This window comes from Lethenteron reissneri, chromosome 31 (assembly GCF_015708825.2).
Source record: "Lethenteron reissneri isolate LAM-NWPU_2019-01 chromosome 31, ASM1570882v1, whole genome shotgun sequence".
Lineage (NCBI taxonomy): Eukaryota > Metazoa > Chordata > Hyperoartia > Petromyzontiformes > Petromyzontidae > Lethenteron > Lethenteron reissneri.
Window position 1 is genome coordinate 7,109,049 of NC_083809.1, and position 22,562 is coordinate 7,131,610.

A 22,562-nucleotide genomic window follows, 5' to 3' on the forward strand; every position below is an offset into this window, starting at 1 on the left:
CCGCTGCCGGAGATATTGGCCGCAGAGCACGACCTTGATCTTGGCACAGAGCTAACGTGTGTATGTGTGTTAAACTTCTTTCGCACCTTCTTGGTTCTTTCGGTAAAATCACGTAGAAGGGAAATAATAAAATGATAAAAATAAAACATGTTTTTATTTTGTAAAGTCACGTAAACGAATCGGCATCTCCCTGGACCCGTGGCGTATAACCCCAACGCCGCCGTCGCGTGCGCGCATCTCTCCGCGACCCAAATCCCAACCGTGACGAGCAGATCCCAGCTTCGTGTCGGTCTACGATATCGGCCACTTCGCCTACTTCTTCTTCCGCGAGCGTGCCGTGGGAGAGGCGACCGAGTGCCCCAACGGTGCTGGTGGCGGCGGCATCGGCGGCATCGGCGGAGCGGGCGGTGGCGTGGTTTCGCGAGTCGCCCGCGTGTGCAAGAACGACCAGGGCGGCCGCTACCTGCTCGAGGGCACGTGGACGACGTTCAGCAAGGCGCGGCTCGACTGCAGCTCGCCCGGAGAGGCGGTCGGCGGTGGTGGTGGCGGCGTGGCAACGACGTACGAGCATCTGCGCTCGACGTTCTACCTGCCCGAGCAAGACCTCGTCTACGCCGTTCTCTCCACGCGAGTGTGAGCCGGCGATCGCCCCCCCCCCCATCCTGCCCCCACTCCCCCTCAACCCCCCGTATCGTCGTAAGTTTGCAGTGGAGCAAATTACATTTTTTGTTACCCTGCTGCTGTGTTTGCGCATCTGCGACTGATGACCAGGTTTGGTGAAGTATGGTTAAATAACGCTCACATCATCATCATCGTCGTCGTCATCCAGAGGAGATGTTTGTAAGATGTTAGGCCATAGTATCACTGTGCTTGAACATACATGGGGCGAAACTCATCGTCATTGGTGACTTGAAGACAGTGATGGACATTCCACATTCCTATGCCTCTGATCTTGTTCATGTTTTTGTTTTTTGTTTGTTGCGGTTGCACCCGATTTAAGAGCTGAATGGCTCACAGGGCTATACCTAATAAATGAAACTGAAACTCTCCATATGACAACCACCATTGACTCTCCACAAAATGGCTCTCTCATTGCGCGATGAACCGTGCAAGTGACTTTTTTTGTTAAAGGTAACTTTCAATCTCTGCCCCGTCCCGTTTTGCCTGCGGTCGTACAGGAGCAGCATCGAGGTGTCCGCGGTGTGTTCGTTTAACCTGACGGCGATCCAGCGGGCTTTCAGCGGCCCCTTCGCCTACCAGGAGCACCCTCGCGGGCCGTGGAGCCACCGCCCGAACCCCGACCCCAACTTCCAGGCAAGGCAGCGGGTGGCTCCGGAGGCTGTTTGCCACATCGGCACACGCTTTGTCAAGGCGCTCTTCTTCCCCCTCCAACCCAGCTTAAATACACGCTCCAAGCTTGGTGGTGTTTCATTCTTCACCTGAGGACGGCTGCTCGCGTTGTGGCTGAAACGTCGTGAGAATTATTTTATTATGTTTTATTTTTATTATTTGATTATTTCCATTCTACGTGACTTTACCGAAAGAACCAAGAAGATGAATCCCTGCAGTCACGAAAGCTTTAAATCGAAATATCTAAAGCTATCGCTCGTCAGAGATGTTTGCCGCATGATATATGCATTGACTTGTGTGTCAACGAATTGATTCGGTAAAGCTAGAGGCACAGACCTGCAAAAACGTGCTCTGCTGGCGGGAAGGGCCTCCACTCTAATGGGCTCCTCCAGAAGATGGTCAGTTGGCCTACTCTTCCACACTGGCGAGACGTCTTGGAAGAGGCGGGCGTGCCCACACTTTACCCCACCGCATGCGACCTGCCGATCAACTAACTGTGGCGGCACCCATTGACACTGCTGGGTGGACAGAGGCGGGGGAGATCAAATTAAACTAGCGACCTCTGCAAGTCCACTCTGCCAACCATTCCACCGTGGCAGCGTTCCGTTTAAGAAATTGAATTGACTCCCCGTTAAGTTCAAAACGTTCGCACACCACGGCTAAAACTCTTTCCACTGGTGGACCTCTAATCCCTCGTGTGCCCGGATATTTGCGCGCAGTGCGGAACAGCGAGCGGAGAGGAGGAGGAGGAGGGGGAGGGGGAGGAGGAGCCGGAGGAGAAGAGCGCCCGGGCGACGTGGACATCAGGAGGCGTGGGAAACCCTGGCGGCGGTGCCGGCGGTGGTGGCCGGCGGGGTACGGGCGTGAGTCTGGAGGACCGGCACAAGCAGGTGCTGATGCAGGGCGTCGTGCGATCGGCCACGGGGACACCGCTGTACGCGCACGGACCCGGCCGCCTCTCCCACCTCGCGGTGGACATCGTGCAGGGCAAGGAGGCGCTCTACCACGTCATGTACCTGGCCACAGGTGAGTTTTTATGGCGTGCCGTGTGCGCGCAGCATGCACCCGCGCCCCCCTCCCCTTCCCCCCCCCATCGCGCATCTTCGTTCAAACGAACAGAGGAGACACCAATTCATTTAAATGAGGATGCGGGAATCGTAAGTAAAAATTAATTGGGATTTTTTTCCCGACGGCCCAGGAATCGTCCGCATGCCTTATAATGGCGCTGTGCAATATCATGTGAATTTGTTGCGTAACATCTGGTGTGCATCTCCACTGTACGCATATCTATATGTTAAACTTCTATCGGCACCGTACATAGTCAACCGCGCTAAACGGTTGACTCCGTGAATAAATGCAGGAATTTATTGGAAGATTTATTTCGTTTATATGGAGATGAAGGGATAGAGACAGATATTGTAGCAGTCTAGGAATCACCGATGTATCGAATTATTTTTTTACAGCCTACACATTGTCTTATACTTCCCCATTAATTCGAATAGTGATCCAGGATTTCCATTTTAAATGAATGGGTAGGAGGTTCTAGTGTCGTATTCCGACGATCGCCACGAGGTGGCGTGCCAACCCTTTTAGAATCCCATTCAACCGGATGGGGAAATTAACACGGACATTTGCCGAAAGTGGGATTCAAATCGGTTACTTGCAGGAATTGCCCAGCACTGATCAATCAACAGCAGAAATTCAGTTTTATCCCATTGCATAGCAACCTTTCAGAAGAAGCATCTTTTGGAGAGAGTTATTCACTGCTCATTTCCACGTGATTTTTATTTATATCTGAGTATTATGAGTTACTTAAAAACCTATTTGTTGTTTAACATAATATGAATTGCTGAGTGCCAGTGAATTAAATTACAAGCTCCGAATGGACTAACATTGGTTTGTATGGAAACTATTGGGTATTCCAACAATTAATTAACTCCGTATTTTGTCGACGCGCTGTATTGACAATTCTGTCTCTCTGACTCCCACCTCCCAAGCTCAGCTTGACATGTGGGCTTTCGCGACCAATATGATCCATAATAAATAGAGGGTTTTGTTTGGGTTAGATCGCGTAAATATAAATGTGTCGTTAAACCCGCCACCACCCGACGCAGCCAATTAGTAAGGTATGTCCCGTAAACAAAACGTGACAATTCATCACTAGCACAGCACACCGGTGGTGTGTTGGGGACTAAACCAGTTCCGTGAGATTTCGCCGGTGACTACAACCAGCTTCATCAGGCGATGAGCTGCTCCCGCTTCTGTCAAAAACGAACCTTCTCCCTCCAACCCGCAGACACCGGCACGATCCGCAAGGTCCTTGGCGTCCGGCCACGGCGACCTACGCGGCTGCGTGCTCGAGGAGCTCCGTCTGTCGCCGTCGGACGCTCGCGGCGGCGACGACGACGACGGCGGCGGCGGCGGAGGGAGCTGGGACGCCGCGTGGGACGAGGGTCCCCGGGGGCACGAGGCGGACGGGCCGCACGGCGGGCCGGAGCTGCTCGTGCGCAGCCTCCTCATCGTGCAGGAGGAGCGCGCGCTGTACGTGGGCCTGCGCTCGCGCGTCCTCCGCATCCCGCTCGAGAGATGCCACGTGCACGCCACGCGGGGGTTAGTCGCGACACCGCACCCCCCCACCCGCCCCCCCCTGGTCTTCTGTCGGTGTGATTTTTGGTTTTTTTTTGTCAGCGCTTCGAGAGACCGCGAAGGGCAGAGGTGGAGACGTAGAGAGAGAGTTGGCGGTCGGGAATTAGTGGAGCCCCCACGAGCATTTCCGTGATGATGATGTTGTATATATGTACGTTGAACTTCTTTCGCACCGTACATAGCCAACCGTGCTGATTGGAGGTGCATTTCATCCAACCACGACGGTTGAAACAATTTTGCACGTTTCTTCAATGCACCGCCCTGTGTCCGCCCGGCAGCATAAGTGGCTGCGCCACAGTTGGTCGATGGGCAGGTCACGTGTGGTGGGGTAAAGTGTGGGTACTGCCGCTTCTTCCCAGACTATCTGGCCAGCGTGGAAGAAAAGGGACAAATTGTACTCAAGAGAAGATCTCAGGAGTTCCCAAGCGAGTGGAGGTCCCTCCGTCAAACAGTGGCATGAGCATGCAATTGCAGGGCTGCTCCTTTACTTTTCATTGTACTACGTCTATGCTCCCTGCCTTCGCCAACAGGCACTGACCAGCATGGTGAAGTACGGTTAAATAACCCCCATGGTCTGCATGGGGGGTGGAGAGGCCTTCATCCAGTAGTGGAGATCTGATCTGGAGACCGGGCACAGTCCAGGCGATTTGACCAAATCCTCGTTCGACACAAGTGAACGGCGCTGTACGTATTGTTTTTGAACTGAAGGTGTCCTCGTGGCTCATGAAGGTAATAATACCTGCCCTTGCCATGCCCCCCCCCCCCCAGGGCGTGTGTGTCGGCGAGGGACCCGTACTGTGGCTGGGACGTGCGGCAACAGCGCTGCACGACCATCGAGCGCAGCATCAGCATGAGCCTGTGGATGCAGGACATCTCGCGCTGCCCCGTGCGTGCACACACACTCGTGTTTACGCACACACTTGCACAGGTCCCCCGTATAGCCCACATAGAACTGTTGGGACAAGCGGCTGTTCGCCAGCATGGCGCACGAGGGCGGTGGGTGGTCAGCACCACGCCCGGCTGTCTTTTTCTCCCGAGTGGACATGTTTACACACATTTAAGGCTGAGTCAACCTAGGGGAAGCTCAGGACAGGTTCAAATTTCCGCCGCTGTTATTGGTCGTGAGCGTTCAACTAAAAACTAACCCACTGAGCTATACAGCTCTTTTTCAGGAGCGCCCTGGCTATCACAAATGATAGCTCAACGAAAGTGGCTTATCACGTGGAAAGTTATACCAGCCAAATACTCTAAAACGCACGTTTCTAAATGTGGAGGGAAAAACCGGAGGACCCGGAGAAAAATCCACACGACCACGGGGAGAACATGCAAACTCCAAATATACAGCAGGCGTCAGGGTTGGGATCGAACTCACGACCTCCTGCATACCAAGCGATGTAGTTAACATCTTGCCACCGAGGCGCCCCAATCGATACATTTGTTCACGTGACAACTTTATTACTTGGCAGTCTCAGGTGGCGGAGGGTGTACGACACACATTTTGCTCACGCGGCAATCTGGCCCAAGATCCAATTATTAAATTTATTTCTGTTTCACCATTTCAAATATTGCATGCCCGCACCTCTGATTAGCACGGTTGGCTACATTCGGCGCGAAATAAGTTCTACATAACACACGTACACTCACCCGCTCACTCACCCACTCACTCACTCACCCACTCATGGTCCGCTACGTTCGGTGCGAAAGAAGTTCTACATAACACACGTACACTCACCCGCTCACTCACCCACTCACTCACTTCACCCACTCACGGTCCACTACGTTTGGTGTGAAAGAAGTTCTACATAACACACGTACACTCACCCGCTCACTCACTCACCCACTCACTCACTCACCCACTCACGGTCCACTACGTTTGGTGTGAAAGAAGTTCTACATAACACACGTACACTCACCCGCTCACTCACCCACTCACTCACTCACCCACTCACGGTCCGCTACGTTCGGTGCGAAAGAAGTTCTACATAACACACGTACACTCACCCGCTCACTCACCCACTCACTCACTCACCCACTCACGGTCCGCTACGTTCGGTGCGAAAGAAGTTCTACATAACACACGTACACTCACCCGCTCACTCACCCACTCACTCACTCACCCACTCACGGTCCGCTACGTTCGGTGCGAAAGAAGTTCTACATAACACACGTACACTCACCCGCTCACTCACCCACTTACTCACTCACCCACTCACGGTCCACTACGTTTGGTGTGAAAGAAGTTCTACATAACACACGTACACTCACCCGCTCACTCACCCACTCACTCACTCACCCACTCACGGTCCGCTACGTTCGGTGCGAAAGAAGTTCTACATAACACACGTACACTCACCCGCTCACTCACCCACTCACTCACTCACCCACTCACGGTCCGCTACGTTCGGTGCGAAAGAAGTTCTACATAACACACGTACACTCACCCGCTCACTCACCCACTCACTCACTCACCCACTCACGGTCCGCTACGTTCGGTGCGAAAGAAGTTCTACATAACACACGTACACTCACCCGCTCACTCACCCACTCACTCACTCACCCCCTCACAGTCCGATACGTTCGGTGTGAAGGAAATTCTACATAACACACGTACACTCACCCGCTCACTCACCCACTCACTCACCCCCTCACAGTCCGATACGTTCGGTGCGAAAGAAGTTCTACATAACACACGTACACTCACCCGCTCACTCACCCACTCACTCACCCCCTCACAGTCCGATACGTTCGGTGTGAAGGAAATTCTACATAACACACGTACACTCACCCGCTCACTCACCCACTCACTCACCCCCTCACAGTCCGATACGTTCGGTGTGAAGGAAATTCTACATAACACACGTACACTCACCGGCTCACTCACCCACTCACTCACCCCCTCACAGTCCGATACGTTCGGTGCGAAAGAAGTTCTACATAACACACGTACACTCACCCGCTCACTCACCCACTCACTCACCCCCTCACAGTCCGATACGTTCGGTGCGAAAGAAGTTCTACATAACACACGTACACTCACCCGCTCTCTCACCCACTCACTCACCCCCTCACAGTCCGATACGTTCGGTGCGAAAGAAGTTCTACATAACACACGTACACTCACCCGCTCTCTCACCCACTCACTCACCCCCTCACAGTCCGATACGTTCGGTGTGAAGGAAATTCTACATAACACACGTACACTCACCCGCTCACTCACCCACCCACTCACTCACCCCCTCACAGTCCGATACGTTCGGTGTGAAGGAAATTCTACATAACACACGTACACTCACCCGCTCACTCACCCACTCACTCACTCACCCCCTCACGGTCCGCTACGTTCGGTGTGAAGGAAATTCTACATAACACACGTACACTCACCCGCTCACTCACCCACTCACTCACTCACCCACTCACGGTCCGCTACGTTCGGTGCGAAAGAAGTTCAACATGCGCGCGTACAAACTAAGCCCACGATGTTTGTGGCCATCGCCACCCATTTACCGGGTGACCGTCGTGAGCGCGACGCAGACGCGGAATCAAACCGTGGACGGTGGCTTCGGGGCGTGGACGCCGTGGCGGGGGTGCGAGCACGCCGACGGATTGGGCGTGGGGGGCCACTGCTCGTGCCGGACGCGGGCGTGCGACCGCCCGGCCCCGCGCTGCGGGGGTCGCGCGTGCGAGGGCGCCCGCACGCAGGTGGCCAACTGCTCCAGGTGAGCGAGGCAATGCGTTTGATTTTTTGTTAAAATTTCTATTTTTTTTCAGTTTTTTTTTCGTTTTTCGTGCTCCTCAACTTTATTCCACAGACACGTCCCCTCAAAGCGACAGCTTGTGGGGAAGCCTTCGTCCGGCAGTGGATTGATCGTGCCTCACGACGACACTGATGGCGATGGTGATATTGGTTTCAGCATCTCTGGCTCAGTGCTCTGACCCCCTATACCACGTGTGTGTGTGTGCCTTAAAGTGCACATAGTCTGGCACAAGAGCCATGGTGATGTCACCGCTACTTAGTGGCGAATGACAGATGTTGTTGTTGTTGTGCGTGCATGCGTGTGTGTGTGTCTGTGTGGTGGGCGGTGGTGTAGCGGTTAGCGAGCTGCTGTACGAACCCGGCGACCCGAGTTACGATTCCCGCTCACGGCCAACACCAGTGACGATTATTTGAACCGGTCCTGGGCCTCTATTAGATCGACTCAGCCTCAGATGAGTACTTGGTGCGATGTGTAAACATCACCACTGGGGAGACAAAGGCGGCCGGGCGTGGTGCTGGCTACCCACCCCCTCGTGTGCAGTGCCGGCCTTCATAGGTGCTCGCTCACAGCACTTGCCCCAACAGTCTGTTCAAGCTACACGGGGGATCTTTGTCTTTTATCCTGGATGTTTGTGCACGCGGGCTCGCAAGCATGTGTATGTGTGTGTGTGATCATGCGTGTGCGTGTGTGCGTGTGTGATGATGCGTGTGTGTGTGTGTGTGCTCTAGGAGCGGAGGCTGGAGCCCCTGGGCACCGTGGTCCGAGTGCAGCGCCACCTGCGGGGGCGGCGCTCAGAGGCGAACGCGCGCCTGCAGCAACCCCACTCCCCGGCACGGTGGCCGGGCCTGCGAGGGACAGAGCTACGAGGAGAGGTCACAAAGACCCCCTTCCCCCGTATAGCCTCGAACGACAGACTGTTGGGGCATCACGCGCCGGCCGCCTTTGTCTCCCCAGTGGCGAGCGATGTTTACACACAGCGCGCTAGGTACTCGCTCGAATCGGAATCTTTGTTTAGACCGCAGGAGGAATCCGATGAGCTATGAAGCTCTTTTTTTTACAGATGTCCAGTAGGGTCGGGTCAGAAAGTTACATATTGAGGCTGAGTCGACCTAGGAGAGGCCCAGGACCGGTTCAGGTAATCGTCACTGGTGCCGGCCGTGAGCGGGAATTGAACTCAGGTTGTTGGGTTCTCCGAGGGAAGCAGCGCTAAGCGCTACGCTCCCCTCAAACACACGTACAGAGGCACACTCGCATACAGTCTTCCTTTGTCAGCCCAGAGAGGGCATAGACCGTGTTGAGACACCAATTGCCGATGATTTGTGCAAAGCTGGGCACGTAACTCGGGTCACCGAGTTTGTAGCACCTTGCTTTAACCACTCCACTACCGCTTCCCACACTGTCACACACACACAGACAAAGATCACCCGTATAGCCTCAACATACTGTTGGGGCAAGTGCTGTTTGCGAGCACCTAAGACCGACACGGCAAATGAGGGGGTCGGTGGCCAACGCCGCCTTTGTATCCTAAGTGGCGAAGTTTACCTAGGCGACGCCCAGGACCGGTTCAAATAATCGTCACTGGCTGTGGCTGTGAGCAGGAATTGAACCCGGTTCACCGGGTTTGCAGTGTAGCGCGCTACCCGCTACACTACACACACACGCACACACGCACACACACGCACGTGCTCACAATGGGACCTGACCCGCTCGCGGAATGACAGCTTCCCGCTCCCCTCCCCCTCCTTCGCAAAGCATCCACCGATCAAAACGAATCTCATTTAAAATGCATTGAATTCATCAGCCCTCACAAGCAACATCCCCGAACCCTTTGTGGCCAGGAATACATCGTTATACACACGGATTATTATTTTTTCTTCCCCACTTATCTACCGAAATAATGCGCCAGTGCGCCTTATCTGCTAACGACACAATTTCCGCGCTGAAATGTGTGCATCGCGTCTCGCGCGTTTCCGCCAAATTCAAAACGACAACGTGGAATAACGTTGCAGAGGATGGCATGCGACTGTGGTCCTGTGGCCTTGTGACCTATGACATGCCTCTTTATGGAATCGTGGGGAAAGCTGGAACAGGCGGAGCTCAGATTAGATCGGTGTGATGGGGGCATCTTTCACAAATGGAAGACTCGTTCAGTTTGTGCACATTCGTATTGGGAAGCTACGACAGGTCATGCGTACGACCAACTCACACCTGATCTCCAAAATTCACCCGATCTCGTCACGGTGGCGTGGTGTTAACTATCTCGCCTGGTATATAGGAGGTCGCAGATTGGATTTCGACCCTGATGCTTGATTTATGTTTGAGGATTTTTGCATGTCCTCCCCGTGGTCACTTGGATTTTCTCTGGGCCCTCCGGTTTTCAGCTGATTAAATTTTCCACGTGATAAGCCACTTTGTTGAGCTATCATTTGTGACCAGGTCGCTTCTGAAAAAGAGCTATATAGCTTAGTGGGCCTTACCTGGTAAAGTTAAAAATAGTTTTAGTTTGTAACCCACAAGCTAAGCTGCATGGGATAGTGCTTGGACTGGTGGACCACGATCCATGAAATAGGTATTGTAGGTGGCTGCGGTGCTCCGTTGTGTGCAGCAGGGTGCAGTACGGCAAAATGCACGTGCATTATTGTACTGAGATTATATTCTCTGAAGGCTGTGCTACCTGCCTTGATGAACCTGCTCTGAACAGAGTGGTGAATTATGACCCACATGCAGGGCCCGATTTAGATTTTGCACGCCCCTGGTACTGTAGGGCCCCCAGAAATATTTTCAAAACGAAAACAAAGTTAAAGAAAAATAAAATTTATTTTTTACAAAATTAACAACAAATAAAATTCAGCATTCACAAATTAAATAACTTTCACTTCATCTCTGAAGGCTCCTCCAGCTGGTGGAGGCCCCTGGGCTGCAGCCTCTAAAGCCCCCGTGCCCTAATCCGGCCCTGCCCACATGGCATGGGGCGGCCATCATCTAGCAGTGGATTGACATAAGGACTGAACATCCACATGATGAAAATGAAGATTTGTGTGCGTGCATGCGTGCGCGTCCATGTATTTTTGTGTGTCTGTGTGTGCTCCAGACTTTGTAATGAGAGGACACCGTGCCCACCTGTTGTCTCCTGGTCACACTGGGGGATCTGGTCAGACTGCACCAAACCGTGCGATGGGGGGTTCCAGGTGCGACGTCGGATCTGCCTGCACGGGAGCCACTGCCCCGGCTGCGACGTGGTACGCTCCGACAGAAAAATCCCACATGCTCGTACAGCACACTCATTGCGCGTGCAGCGAACCGCGCACTCCCTGCCACCTCTCCCCACCCACCTAGGCACTCTCCGTCTCACCGTTCACCCACGGCCTCCCCCCGAATGACTCAACATTTTAACCGCACACGGATTGCACGAACGTGTGACTCTCGACCTTTTTTTGTCGCTTCGACCCCGTCGCCCCCCGTCGCCGCCAGTCGCACCGCGCGTGCAATGAGGAGCCGTGCGGGGAGGCACGCGCCCACACGCCCTGGACGCCGTGGGCCACCTACAACGCGAGCAGTGACCATGGCGGCGGCCGCGGCGTGGGCCCCGTCGGAGCGCGCTGGGAGCGGCGCTTCCGCTTCACGTGCCGAGCGCGGGGGTTGCCGACGCCCGACGGTGTCCACGTGGGGCACGCGCGCTCCGAGACGCGCTACTGCCCCGCCGGGCTGCCCGACGCCTGCCCGCCCGATCACGGTGAGGGCGAGTGGCGGAACTAGCATAGCAGAGGTCGCAAACGGGTTTTGATTCCTTACCCGTACCCGTACCCGGCTGCACCAGGGTCGCAAATGGGTACCCGTACCCGGCCGGGTACGGATACCCGTTCCCTACCCGTACCCGTACCCTACCCGAAATGAGTGACAAACGGTTACTCACCAGTGACTCACGGTCTACCCGTACCCATACACCGGCCGCACCAGGGTCGCAAACGGGTACCCGTACCCGGCCGGGTACGGGTAGCCGGGTATTGGGTAGGGTACGGGTATCGGGTACCCGGTTGCGACTTCTGTGGCATAGGCACGCGGCGTACGACGTAACCGGTGTTGGCCAAACATGCCAATGCCAGGACCCTGCTGAAAAAGGGGTCTTCGGACTCGGTATGTCTCTAAGAGAGTTGCTTTTCACGATTTCGTTTGTTGCCAGATACGGCCCTCGCAGTTTTGAGGTTTCCAGCCCGAGACGTGGACACAGGAATACCGGCAGCAGATGTTCGAGGTGCACCCATGACAGCGTAACGAGTGTGGATGCAGGGGGTGCCTTGCCCCCTCCCCCCCCACCACCCCTTGGTGGCCAAAGCTACAAGAAGGGGCCCCCTTGACAACCACCATGAGATGTAGTCTTTGGGTCTTTCAGTCAAGTCACGTAGATAGGTTCAAAGAAAATAATTCGTGCAGTCACGAAAGCTTTAAGTCAAGATTTAACCATGAGATGTGTTTTCAACAACACTGATTTAAAACGCGGTTTAAATTAATTTGGACCAAAACACTTTCATTTACGTTCCACGTTTTATCTTAATTGTATTAGAGCGGAGACGTTTGGCTTCCGCAAATTGCGCATCGCATGTTTGTTTCTATGTTGTTGTCATCATAGTGTAACCAGGTAAACAAGCACAGCTGTAGTGCCTGCATTTTGTGAAGACGGAGTGCCCCTACAGCGTGAAATGTTCGAGACCGTGAGCGCCATGATGTGATTAGGCAAGGGAAACCGCAACAAATAAATAGCCTAGGTGCGACCGTGCGAGACGAATCGAATACGGGGTCCCCATCTGATCAGACTGCTGCACCCTTCAAGCTGGTAATGTAGTCACTACATTAGTCACTACATTACCAGCTGTCCGACTGAGCTGGTAATGTAGTCACTACATGACCAGCTCAGTCAGATAGCTCGCAAATCTAGAATGAAAGCTAATTTCTTTAGAACTTCTTTTCGTGTTCAGTTTGTTGTCCTTCCCCCCCACCCTCACACCTCCGATTAGCACGGCTGGCTATGTATGGCGCGAAAGAAGTTCGATGTACCGCACATACATAGCTGGCTATCCGGTTTGCCAACCAGCTGGTCAACCGTCAAGTTAGATGGGCAACTCGCCATCAAGTCAGCCAGCAGGCCAGCCCTGGGACAAAACTAAATATAGTTTAACACTATATTGGTCGCTTTCGCGATCAATATCATACATAATGTTGCACACTCGAGATGAAGGACGTGGGCAGGTGCTCCAAATCGAGGGCAAGCACATTTATTTATTGTGGTTCATATGAATCTTGGGAAGAACAGCACCGTCACTCTGTAAAATGCAACAGCGCGTGTTACACGCAGCAATCCTTCCGAGACGCCATTAACCATGTGGCTGGTTTACACGTCCCGTTATTCATTAACCCTTTCTCTTAAACCCAATTCTACTGCTGATAAACCATCTTTGTCTTTGACAATCACATTTGCACATCACTATTCGAATATTACTTTAATCCTAAGCTGTATGTCTATCTATACCAGGGGTCGGCAACCAAAATAACAATAAGAGCCATTTCTTTCCAATTCGGTACAAAATTCAGTATTTTAAGAGCCGCAATGCATCTGAGTACATACGTACTCATCGTCAAGAAGCAGCCCGTAAAGAGCCGCATGCGGCTCCGGAGCCGTAGGTTGCCGACCCCTGATCTATACCATCCACTTCTATTGGTATCTTACACCCATTATATGTACTGTATGTGTACAGTATACGTATCACCATTGTACAGCTTACTACTTTACATGTGTTCTATGCTCAATAGCATTGCAAGTAGTCATACTCTGGGGACATGGGCATGGTTATAGACTAGTAGTCATACTCTGGGTACATGGGCATGGTTATAGACTAGTAGTCATACTCTGGGTACATGGGTATGGTTATAAATTAAACAGTATTAGAGTTAGAGAATTACAATGACAATAACTAATTACAGTGCGTCATCCCTTTACAATGCACAGTGCTAAAACGCCTCTAATTGCATATATCACAAACGAACAATTCAAAGCCAAGCTTAAAGTCTAAAACAAGTCTAGAACAAGTCTAGAACATTTATATAACGATCAAAAATAACCTTTGGGTCCTTTACCTGTAAAATGCAACAGCGCGTGTTACATGCAGCAATCCTTCCGAGACGCCATTAACCATGTGGCTGGTCTACATGTGCGGTTATTCATTAACCCTGCCAGCCACCTACAGGCCCGACTCAGACATTACATGCTGCTGTACACACATGCATTGATGCATTGCACAGCACATCAGGACCTTCACAGCACCACACTTTACTCCCTTGCTGCACAAGGACACACTTAAAAGAGTGATCCATTCCTAATGTGCCACAATAATACAAGTTTTTTTTTGGGTTAGATCGTGTAAATAGAAATTTGTCGAGTAACAAAATGGCATGGAACGAATTGCCATGGTACGTGGCAAACCTTACTAATTGGCTATGTCGGGTGGTGGCAGGTTTAACGACACATTTATATTCATGCGATCTAACCCAAAAAAAAACCCTGTATTATAGATAATATAAAGTACCGGTTGTGCTACCCACTGCTCTCCACTTTTGCCACGATAGTCAACAGTCAGGAATTAGCTTTCCCTCCAGCCATCTGTCTGTGCTGTTGGTTCAAGACTTTCCTTTTTGTCTCTCTGCCTATTACCAACTGCCACATCCAAAAAGGAAATATCCGTAAAAAGATAATTATCCCCGCTGTTTCTGAACTCAGCGTCTTGAGATGCGGTCGCATTTAGCTGCTACATAAGCACACACTTTAGCGAATAAAATGCGGTGGATGCGGTGTAAACTTGAATACAACCGGCCATCTATATATATAAAATCGTTCATGTCTGTCTGTGTGTGTGTGTATTTCGGCCCATACGCACTTTCATTGGACGGCGGTTGCCCCTGGCAACGGCTAGCCACGCCTTCGCCGCTTTCATTGGACCTGGCAACGGCTAGCGACGCCTTCGCCAAGGGCTGCAGTTTCATTGGACGGCGGTTGCCCCTGCCAACGGCTAGCCACGCCTTCGCCACTTTCATAAGCTCCGTATTTAATTAAATAATAGCCATTACACAGTATTGTTGGAGCGCTGAGGGGGGGGGGAAGGAACGCCACCCGTACCCTGCCTCTTCCAAGCCGACAATTTTAGGCGAGGCCGCAGGCTTTGCACGCTACTAGGCCTCGACACCCACCACGCCACTCTGAGGTAAATTCATCAAAGTTTTTCCTACTCTTCACTACACCCCCAACCACAATGTGTGCTATTAATATTACTTTTAAACCCAACGCGCCAACAATCGATTACTTTAATGTTCACTGTACAAATACTCATTAAGCTGGGTGAGCGTACTGCCAGTCTATCATGTACACTGTAGCCTGCTTATTAAGCTCGGTGAGCGTACTGGCACTCTATCATGTACACTCTAGCCTGCTTATGAAGCTGACTGCGTGTACTGGCAGTCTATAATGTGGACTGTAGCCTGGTTATTATAATCGATTCTTTATATGTTCTTTGTACAAACAGTCATTAAGCTGCTTGAGCGACCCCAGTTCGATTCCAACTCACGCCCACCACCGCTGACGATTATTTGAAACGGACCTGGCCCTCCCCTAGGTCCACTCAGCCTCAAACGCGTAACTGCTGTCGTGTGTGAACATCGTCACTGGGGAGACAAAGGCGGCGGGGCATTGTGGATCCAAGTCCCGGGCGAAGCCGGGTCATGTGTATGTGTGTTTGTGTTTATGTGTATGTCTGTGTGTCTCTATGTATGTGTATGTATGTGTATGTATGTGTTTGTGTGTATGTGTGTGTGTATGTATGTGGGTTTTTTTTATGTCTTTATGTGTATGTCTGCGTGTCTCTATGTATGTGTGTATGTACGTGTGTGCATGTGTTTGTGTGTATGTATGTGTGTGTCTATGTATGTGTGTGTATGTGTTTTTGTGTATGTATGTGTGTGTATGTATGTGTGTTATGTGTCTGTCTGTGTCTGCATGTATGTGTGTGTGTATTGTGTATGTGTTTGTGTGCATGTATGTGTGTGTTTGTGTGTATGTGTATGTCTGTGTGTATGTGTTTGTGTGTATGTGTGTGTATGTGTGTGTATGTGTTTGTATGTGTTTGTGTGTTTACGCTCGCATTACACAAATGTGTTGCTGGTCTAAGGCGTTCCTCGCACAGCATTGCCGCTTTATTATTTCAGTCGTTTACTGCCTTACGCACCCTGAAAGTCGTGTGTGTCTGCAGCAAGCGCGTGTATGTGTACCTATGGACGCGCGCGCGTGTGTTGTGTAGGGGGAACGGTAGTGTAGTGCTTAGCGTGCTGTCTGTGTCTGTATGTGTGTGTGTGTCTGTCTGTGTCTGTCTGTGTGTGTCTGCGTGTGTCTGTGTGTGTGTCTGTGTGTGTGCGTGTGTGGTGTGTGGGGAGCGGTAGTGTAGTGCTTAGCGTGCTGTCTGTGTGTGTGTGTGTCTGTCTGTGTCTGTCTGTGTGTGTCTGCGTGTGTCTGTGTGTGTGTCTGTGCGTGTGTGGTGTGTGAGGAGCGGTGGGTGTAGTGCTTAACGCTACGCTGCGCTACCAACCCGGCGAACCCAGTTCCATTCCCGCTCACGGCCACCACCGGTGACGATTATTTGAACCTCCCCTAGGTCCACTCAGCCTCAAACGAGTAACTGGTGTGGCGTATTAACATCGGCACTTGGGAGACAAAGGCGGCTGGGCGTGGTAGATCCAAGTCCCAGGCGAAGCCGGGTCATGTGTATGTGTTTATGTGTATGTCTGTGTGTCTGTATGCATGTGTGTTTGTATGTGTGTGTATGTGTTTGTGTGTATGTCTGTGTGTGTATGTATGTCGGTTTTGCCGCCGTGGTGGATCCAAGTCCCGGGCGAAGCCGGGTCATGTGTATGTGTTTATGTGTATGTCTGTGTGTCTGTATGCATGTGTGTATGTATGTGTGTGTATGTGTTTGTGTGTATGTCTGTGTGTGTATGTATGTCGGTTTTGCCGCCGTGGTGGATCCAAGTCCCGGGCGAAGCCGGGTCATGTGTATGTGTGTATGTGTTTATGTGTATGTCTGTGTGTCTGTATGCATGTGTGTATGTATGTGTGTGCATGTGTTTGTGTGTATGTATGTGTGTGTGTATGTATGTGGGTTTTTTTGTATGTGTTTATGTGTATGTCTGCGTGCCTGTATGTATGTGTGTATGTACGTCTGTGGATGTGTTCGTGTGTATGTATGTGTGTGTCTATGTATGTGTGTGTATGTGTTTCTGTGTTTGTATGTGTGTGTATGTATGTGTGTTATGTGTCTGTCTGTGTGTCTGCATGTTAGTGTGTGTGTATTGTGTATGTGTTTGTGTGTGTTTGTGTGTTTACGCTCGCATTACACAAATGTATAATGCGGGTCTAAGGCGTTCCTTACACAGCATTGCCGCTTTATTATTTCAGTCGTTTACTGCCGTATGCACCCTGAAGTCGTGTGTGTCTGCAGCAAGCGCGTGTATGTGTACCTATGGACGCGCGCGCGTGTGTTGTGTAGGGGGAACGGTAGTGTAGTGCTTAGCGTGCTGCCTGTGTGTGTGTGTCTGTGTGTGTGTGTCTGTGTGTGTGTCTGTGTGTGTGTCTGTGTGTGTGCGTGTGTGGTGTGTGGGGAGCGGTAGTGTAGTGGTTAGCGTGCTGTCTGTGTGTGTGTTTCTGTCTGTGTGTGTCTGCGTGTGTCTGTGTGTGTGTCTGTGTGTGTGTCTGTGCGTGTGTGGTGTGTGAGGAGCGGTGGGTGTAGTGCTTAACGCTACGCTGCGCTACCAACCCGGCAAACCCAGTTCGATTCCCGCTCACGGCCACCACCGGTGACGATTATTTGAACCTCCCCTAGGTCGACTCTGCCTCAAACGAGTAACTTAACTACTGTAGCGTATTAACATCGCCACTGGGGAGACAAAGGCGGCCGGCCGTGGTAGATACAAGTCCCGGGCGAAGCCGGGTAGTACAGCTAGTAAAGTACAAAAAAATACTATTTCAGGCGATGGCTGAATATATTACCGACTAAAATCACCCAGAAATGTCTGTCCGTCCCGCGCGTGACGTCACTCCACATGAGGCCCACCCCCCCCCCCGCGTAACGTCACTCCACATGAGGCCCACCCCCCCGCGTGACGTCACTCCACATGAGGCCCACCCCCTCATAAATATTCATGAGTGGGTGGATTTTTACACGAACGCAAAGGAAGGTCGACTGATTTCAATAATTTATTACGCAACATCGCTTCAAATATGACGTTTCTTTACAGAAAGTGACGGTAAAAAATAATTGTACGCAGCACAGTGCTTCGTCGGTGTGTGACGTCACTGCAAAAGAGCCCCCCCCCTTCATTAATATTCAGGCGCACGTGGAAATTTACACTGACGCACAAGGTCGCTCATTCCAGATGCCGCACCCCTCCCCTCATTAATAATCATGAGCGTGTGACGTCACTCAACATGCCGCACCCCTCCACAATAACCATGAGGGGGTGACGTCACTCCACATGCCGCACCCCTCCCCAATAACCATTAGCGGGTGACGTCACTCTACATGGGGCATCCCTCCCCCTCATTAATGATTATGAGCTGAACAATTTTTCTATTGAATGTTTCAGATTTACTGCAATATACACCAGTCCTTGGACGGGCAAAAAAGCCATGGCACTATATTGTCTCCCAGGGTTATTTATGTCTACAATTCAAAGGGCTCTTCCTGCTTTATCTCAACTCTGCTGCATTGTCTTTTGCCATGGTGGCCTGCATAAGGGCTTGTTAGCGGCACAATTTTTTGGGACATCAACAACGGTGATTGTCCTCAGGAGAAAGTCGTCATTCATTGCCATTGGAGTGTTGAATTTCCATCATTGGCTGAGCACCGTCAATGGAGATTAGTTCTCAAATTGTTATACGAACAAATACTCTGTCACTTTCAATATCGCTCGCGCTGACGTTTTGAATACCAATTGTGCTCTCTCTCTATCTCGCTCGCTCTGGCTGGCTGGCTGGCTAGCCGGATGAATTTCCGCCTTATGAGTCTCTGTCCAGATTACTTAGCCAGGAAATTGCTCCAGTCGATGGCGCTGCGGATTGCTTGAAGTGGTTCTCCGTCTGTTCCGCGGCACGGTCGGCGGTTCCACAGTCGCACACCGGGACGTTATTTTCATTCACGCTCTCTTGATGTGGTCGCAGCGCCGACCGACCTTGCCGTGAGATGAGCGGTTTTGGATCAATGTGGACGACCATTGTTGTTTTTGTGCTGGAGATGAAAGCCCACAGGCTCCCTCAGTTTGGTCTGCCACCAGGTGCCCATCCAGGGGCATCACGGTGGTGAGATGTTAACGACCTGACGCCTGTATATTTGGAGTTTGCACGTGCTCCCTGTGGTCGCGTGGATTTTTCTCCGAGTCCTCCGGTTTTTCTCTCCACATCTAGAAACGCGCGTTTAGAGTATTTTACTGGTATAAATGTCCACGTGATGAGCCACTTCGTTGAGCTATCATATTGTGGCCAGGTAGCTTCTGAAAAAGAGCTGCGTATATCTCTCTTCTGTCATCTATCTTTCTATCTCTTTTATTTAACTCTGTTGTTGCTGTCGTATCCTCAAATATTGTAACTCAATTTAACCCACTTCCCAATGTGGTATCGACTGCAAACTTCGTATACTTATGTCTTACTGATGACAATACTATATTCTATCATTAAAAAAAATATATATATATTTTTTAACCATTTTTTTAATATTTTATGTTTCGGATTGGGTCTAATTGTCCACGCTCAACTGAGGTTGGCTGTAAATCACCACGGCCCCTTACGTTATGGCAAGCCTCGGGGCCACTTCCTGGAGTCGTGGAGTTCTGCCATGACTCGTACGGTACATTTCATTAAAGCGTGTTTTAAAAAAAAGTATTACTAAATATTACTTATTTTACTCCATCTCTCTCTCTACATCTCTCTCATCTGTATCTGTCTTCTCCCATCTCATTGCAGATCTATCTGCTCTGTCATCTCTCTGAATCTCCGTCTCTTTTAGAAACCTCCCTTCCCTTGTCGCACAGAGAGTCTTTAAATCGAAATAGGGGCCCCGCTAAAATAATTTCGACTTCTGGACCCCGTTGAATTGGTCAGCCCCACCATCATGTCCAGATCCGTCGCAATTCTGTTTCTGCGAGTCTCTTGAGACTGAGCGTGAAATCTCCTATTAGCACGGTTGGCTACATATGGTGCGAAAGAAGTTCAACATACATACAGCCCATAGACTCAACACTGCCAATAGACTAACACTACCCATAGACTCAACACTGCCCATAGATTAACACTACCCATAGACTCAACACTGCCAATAGACTAACACTACCCATAGACTCAACACTGCCCATAGATTAACACTACCCATAGACTCAACACTGCCAATAGACTAACACTACCCATAGACTCAACACTGCCAATAGACTAACACTACCCATAGACTCAACACTGCCAATAGACTAACACTACAAATAGACTCAATACTGCCAATAGACTAACACTACCCATAGACTCAACACTGCACCTCCTATAAGCACGGTTGGCTACGTACGGTGCGAAAGAAGTTCAACATACATACGTACTACACCATACACTACATACTGCATTACACTATACACTGCTATACACTACGCTATACACTACATTAGTATACACTACACTACTATACTAAATTGAAAACGAATTTCTTTAAAACTGCTTTTAGTATTTCGTTTGTTGTCTTACCCCCTTCCCACATCTCCGAATGAGCACGTTTGGCTACGTACGGTGCGACAGAAGTTCAACACACACGCGCACGCGCACACATCCCATGCACAAACCGAATCGTTGTCCCCGTGCAGGCGCCACGGACTCGAGGTCCCCTCCCCAGGGCCCCGCCACGGCCCCGTGGGCCCCGTGGGCCGCGTGGTCGCCCTGCTCCGTGTCGTGCGGCCGGGGCTTCCGCGTGCACCGCCGCGCCTGCCTGCAGCCCGACTCGTGGGTCAAGGGTCAGGCGGCGTGCGCGGGGTCACCGGAGGAGTACGAGGAGTGCGAGGAGAAGCCGTGCCAGGGTGAGGGGTGCACCGCGCGCACGCACAGACAAAGCTTCCCCCGCGTATAGCCTTCACATGCTTGTGGGGCAAGGGCTGCTAGCGAGCAGCACCTAGGAAGGGCAACAAGGCACAGGTGGGGGTGGGTGGCCGGCACCACGCCCAGCCGCCTTTGTCTCCCCGGTTGGTAATGTTTACAAATGGCGCCAGGTACTTATTTGATGCTGAGTCGACCTAGGGGAAGCCCAGGGCTGGTTCAGATAATCGTCACTGGTGTTGGTCGTGAGCGGGATTCGAACTCGGGTGGCCAGGTTCGCAGCGCAGCGTGCTAACAACCACCATTCCCCGCAATCGACTCACACACGCAAATAACCTTGAGATGTATGTAGACACAGGGCATTTATTGACAAGGATATTGTCATTGCTCAATATCGCTTGCAAAGTTGATCATGCTGATGGGGATATTTGCTGATGGGATCACCGGATGGGCATTGAGTGGAGTGATGGAGCGATGTGTGACAGGGAGATTCCGGCCGGGTTGAAGGGGAAAGTGTATCAGACATTAATAAGAGCAACTCGGATTAACGCGAAAGAAGTTCTACATACGTGCACACATTGGCTTTCGGTTCTGAATGTTGGACTAGAAAAACCAGGGAGGAGCAAGACCGTGGGCGGGGCTGGGTAACGTCATCGGCATCAGCAGCTGTGTCGCGCTGGGCGTGGCTTGTAGGGGGTTGCCCGCCTTCAAGGAGGCAAGATGCCCCGAGTGATCGATCACTAGAAAAGTCGTCGATCGCAATATTTAGCCACTGCTTAACTTAAGCAGTATAAATGGGCGCACCACAGTTAAGTCGATCGGCAGGGCCGCGTGTGATGGGGTAAAGTGTGGGTGCTCCCACCTCTTCCAAGATGCCTGGCCAGCATGGAAGAGTAGGCCAAATTTCAGGGCTGGACCCCATGTACCCTAATGGACGAGTCGTCCCGGCTCTGAGTGAAAAGTCTCCACTGTTTTTCGCCGCCTCTGCTTGCCAGGGCGCAGCTTCTGGTGCTCCTGGGGCCCGTGGTCTCCATGCTCGCCGTCGTGCGGAGTGGGCCGGCGCGAGCGCTCGCGGACGTGCGAGGGGGACCACTGCGTCGGCGAGAGGGTGCAGCGCGAGGAATGCAACAACCACACTTGTCCAGGTGAGTTCAGGTGAGAAGGCCTCTCGGGGCTTGCACGGCCAAATGCCCTCCGTTTGTTGAGACAAAAACGCGAGCACAATGTGGGAACTGAAACTCCGGAACAATTCGAATTCGGTGCGACGGGAACCGTACGTATTTCGGCCACGGTGGGCAGCCACGAACAAAAACATCATCATCATCATCATCGAGGACCCGACCGACCGTGGTTAGTTACCGGGATTCTCTTTCTCTGTCTCATGACGGCTGTGGACCGCTCTGAACCGCGCTCGGACGCAGGACGGGAGGTGCGCGTTGTACACGTTCCATAAATGGAAAATCAAGAATCGCCAAACTGCCACTGTGGCGAAACCCAAACCATCAAACCACGTGATAAGCCACTTCGATTGAGCTATCATTTGTGGCGAGGTCGCTTCTAAAAAAGAGCTACATCACTCAGTGGGCCTTACCTGGTAACATAAAAATAGTTTAGTTTTACCCAGCCGCGTCACGCTTTCCCTAACCAGGAGCGCCGCT

The 22,562-nt window shown here is 51.6% G+C and overlaps 1 protein-coding gene across 1 annotated transcript in view; it reads left to right on the forward strand.

Moving 5' to 3' along the window:
- The window catches only part of LOC133349740 (semaphorin-5B-like), a 37,409-nt gene that overhangs the window by 9,783 nt on the left and 5,064 nt on the right, over window positions 1-22,562 (forward strand). Inside the window, 12 exon segments of the mRNA XM_061563453.1 lie at window positions 273-633; window positions 1,179-1,314; window positions 2,070-2,376; window positions 3,647-3,668; window positions 3,670-3,960; window positions 4,765-4,882; window positions 7,528-7,712; window positions 8,480-8,623; window positions 10,843-10,990; window positions 11,223-11,484; window positions 20,679-20,888; window positions 21,900-22,049. Of these exon segments, the coding sequence (XP_061419437.1) occupies window positions 273-633; window positions 1,179-1,314; window positions 2,070-2,376; window positions 3,647-3,668; window positions 3,670-3,960; window positions 4,765-4,882; window positions 7,528-7,712; window positions 8,480-8,623; window positions 10,843-10,990; window positions 11,223-11,484; window positions 20,679-20,888; window positions 21,900-22,049 (2,334 nt within the window).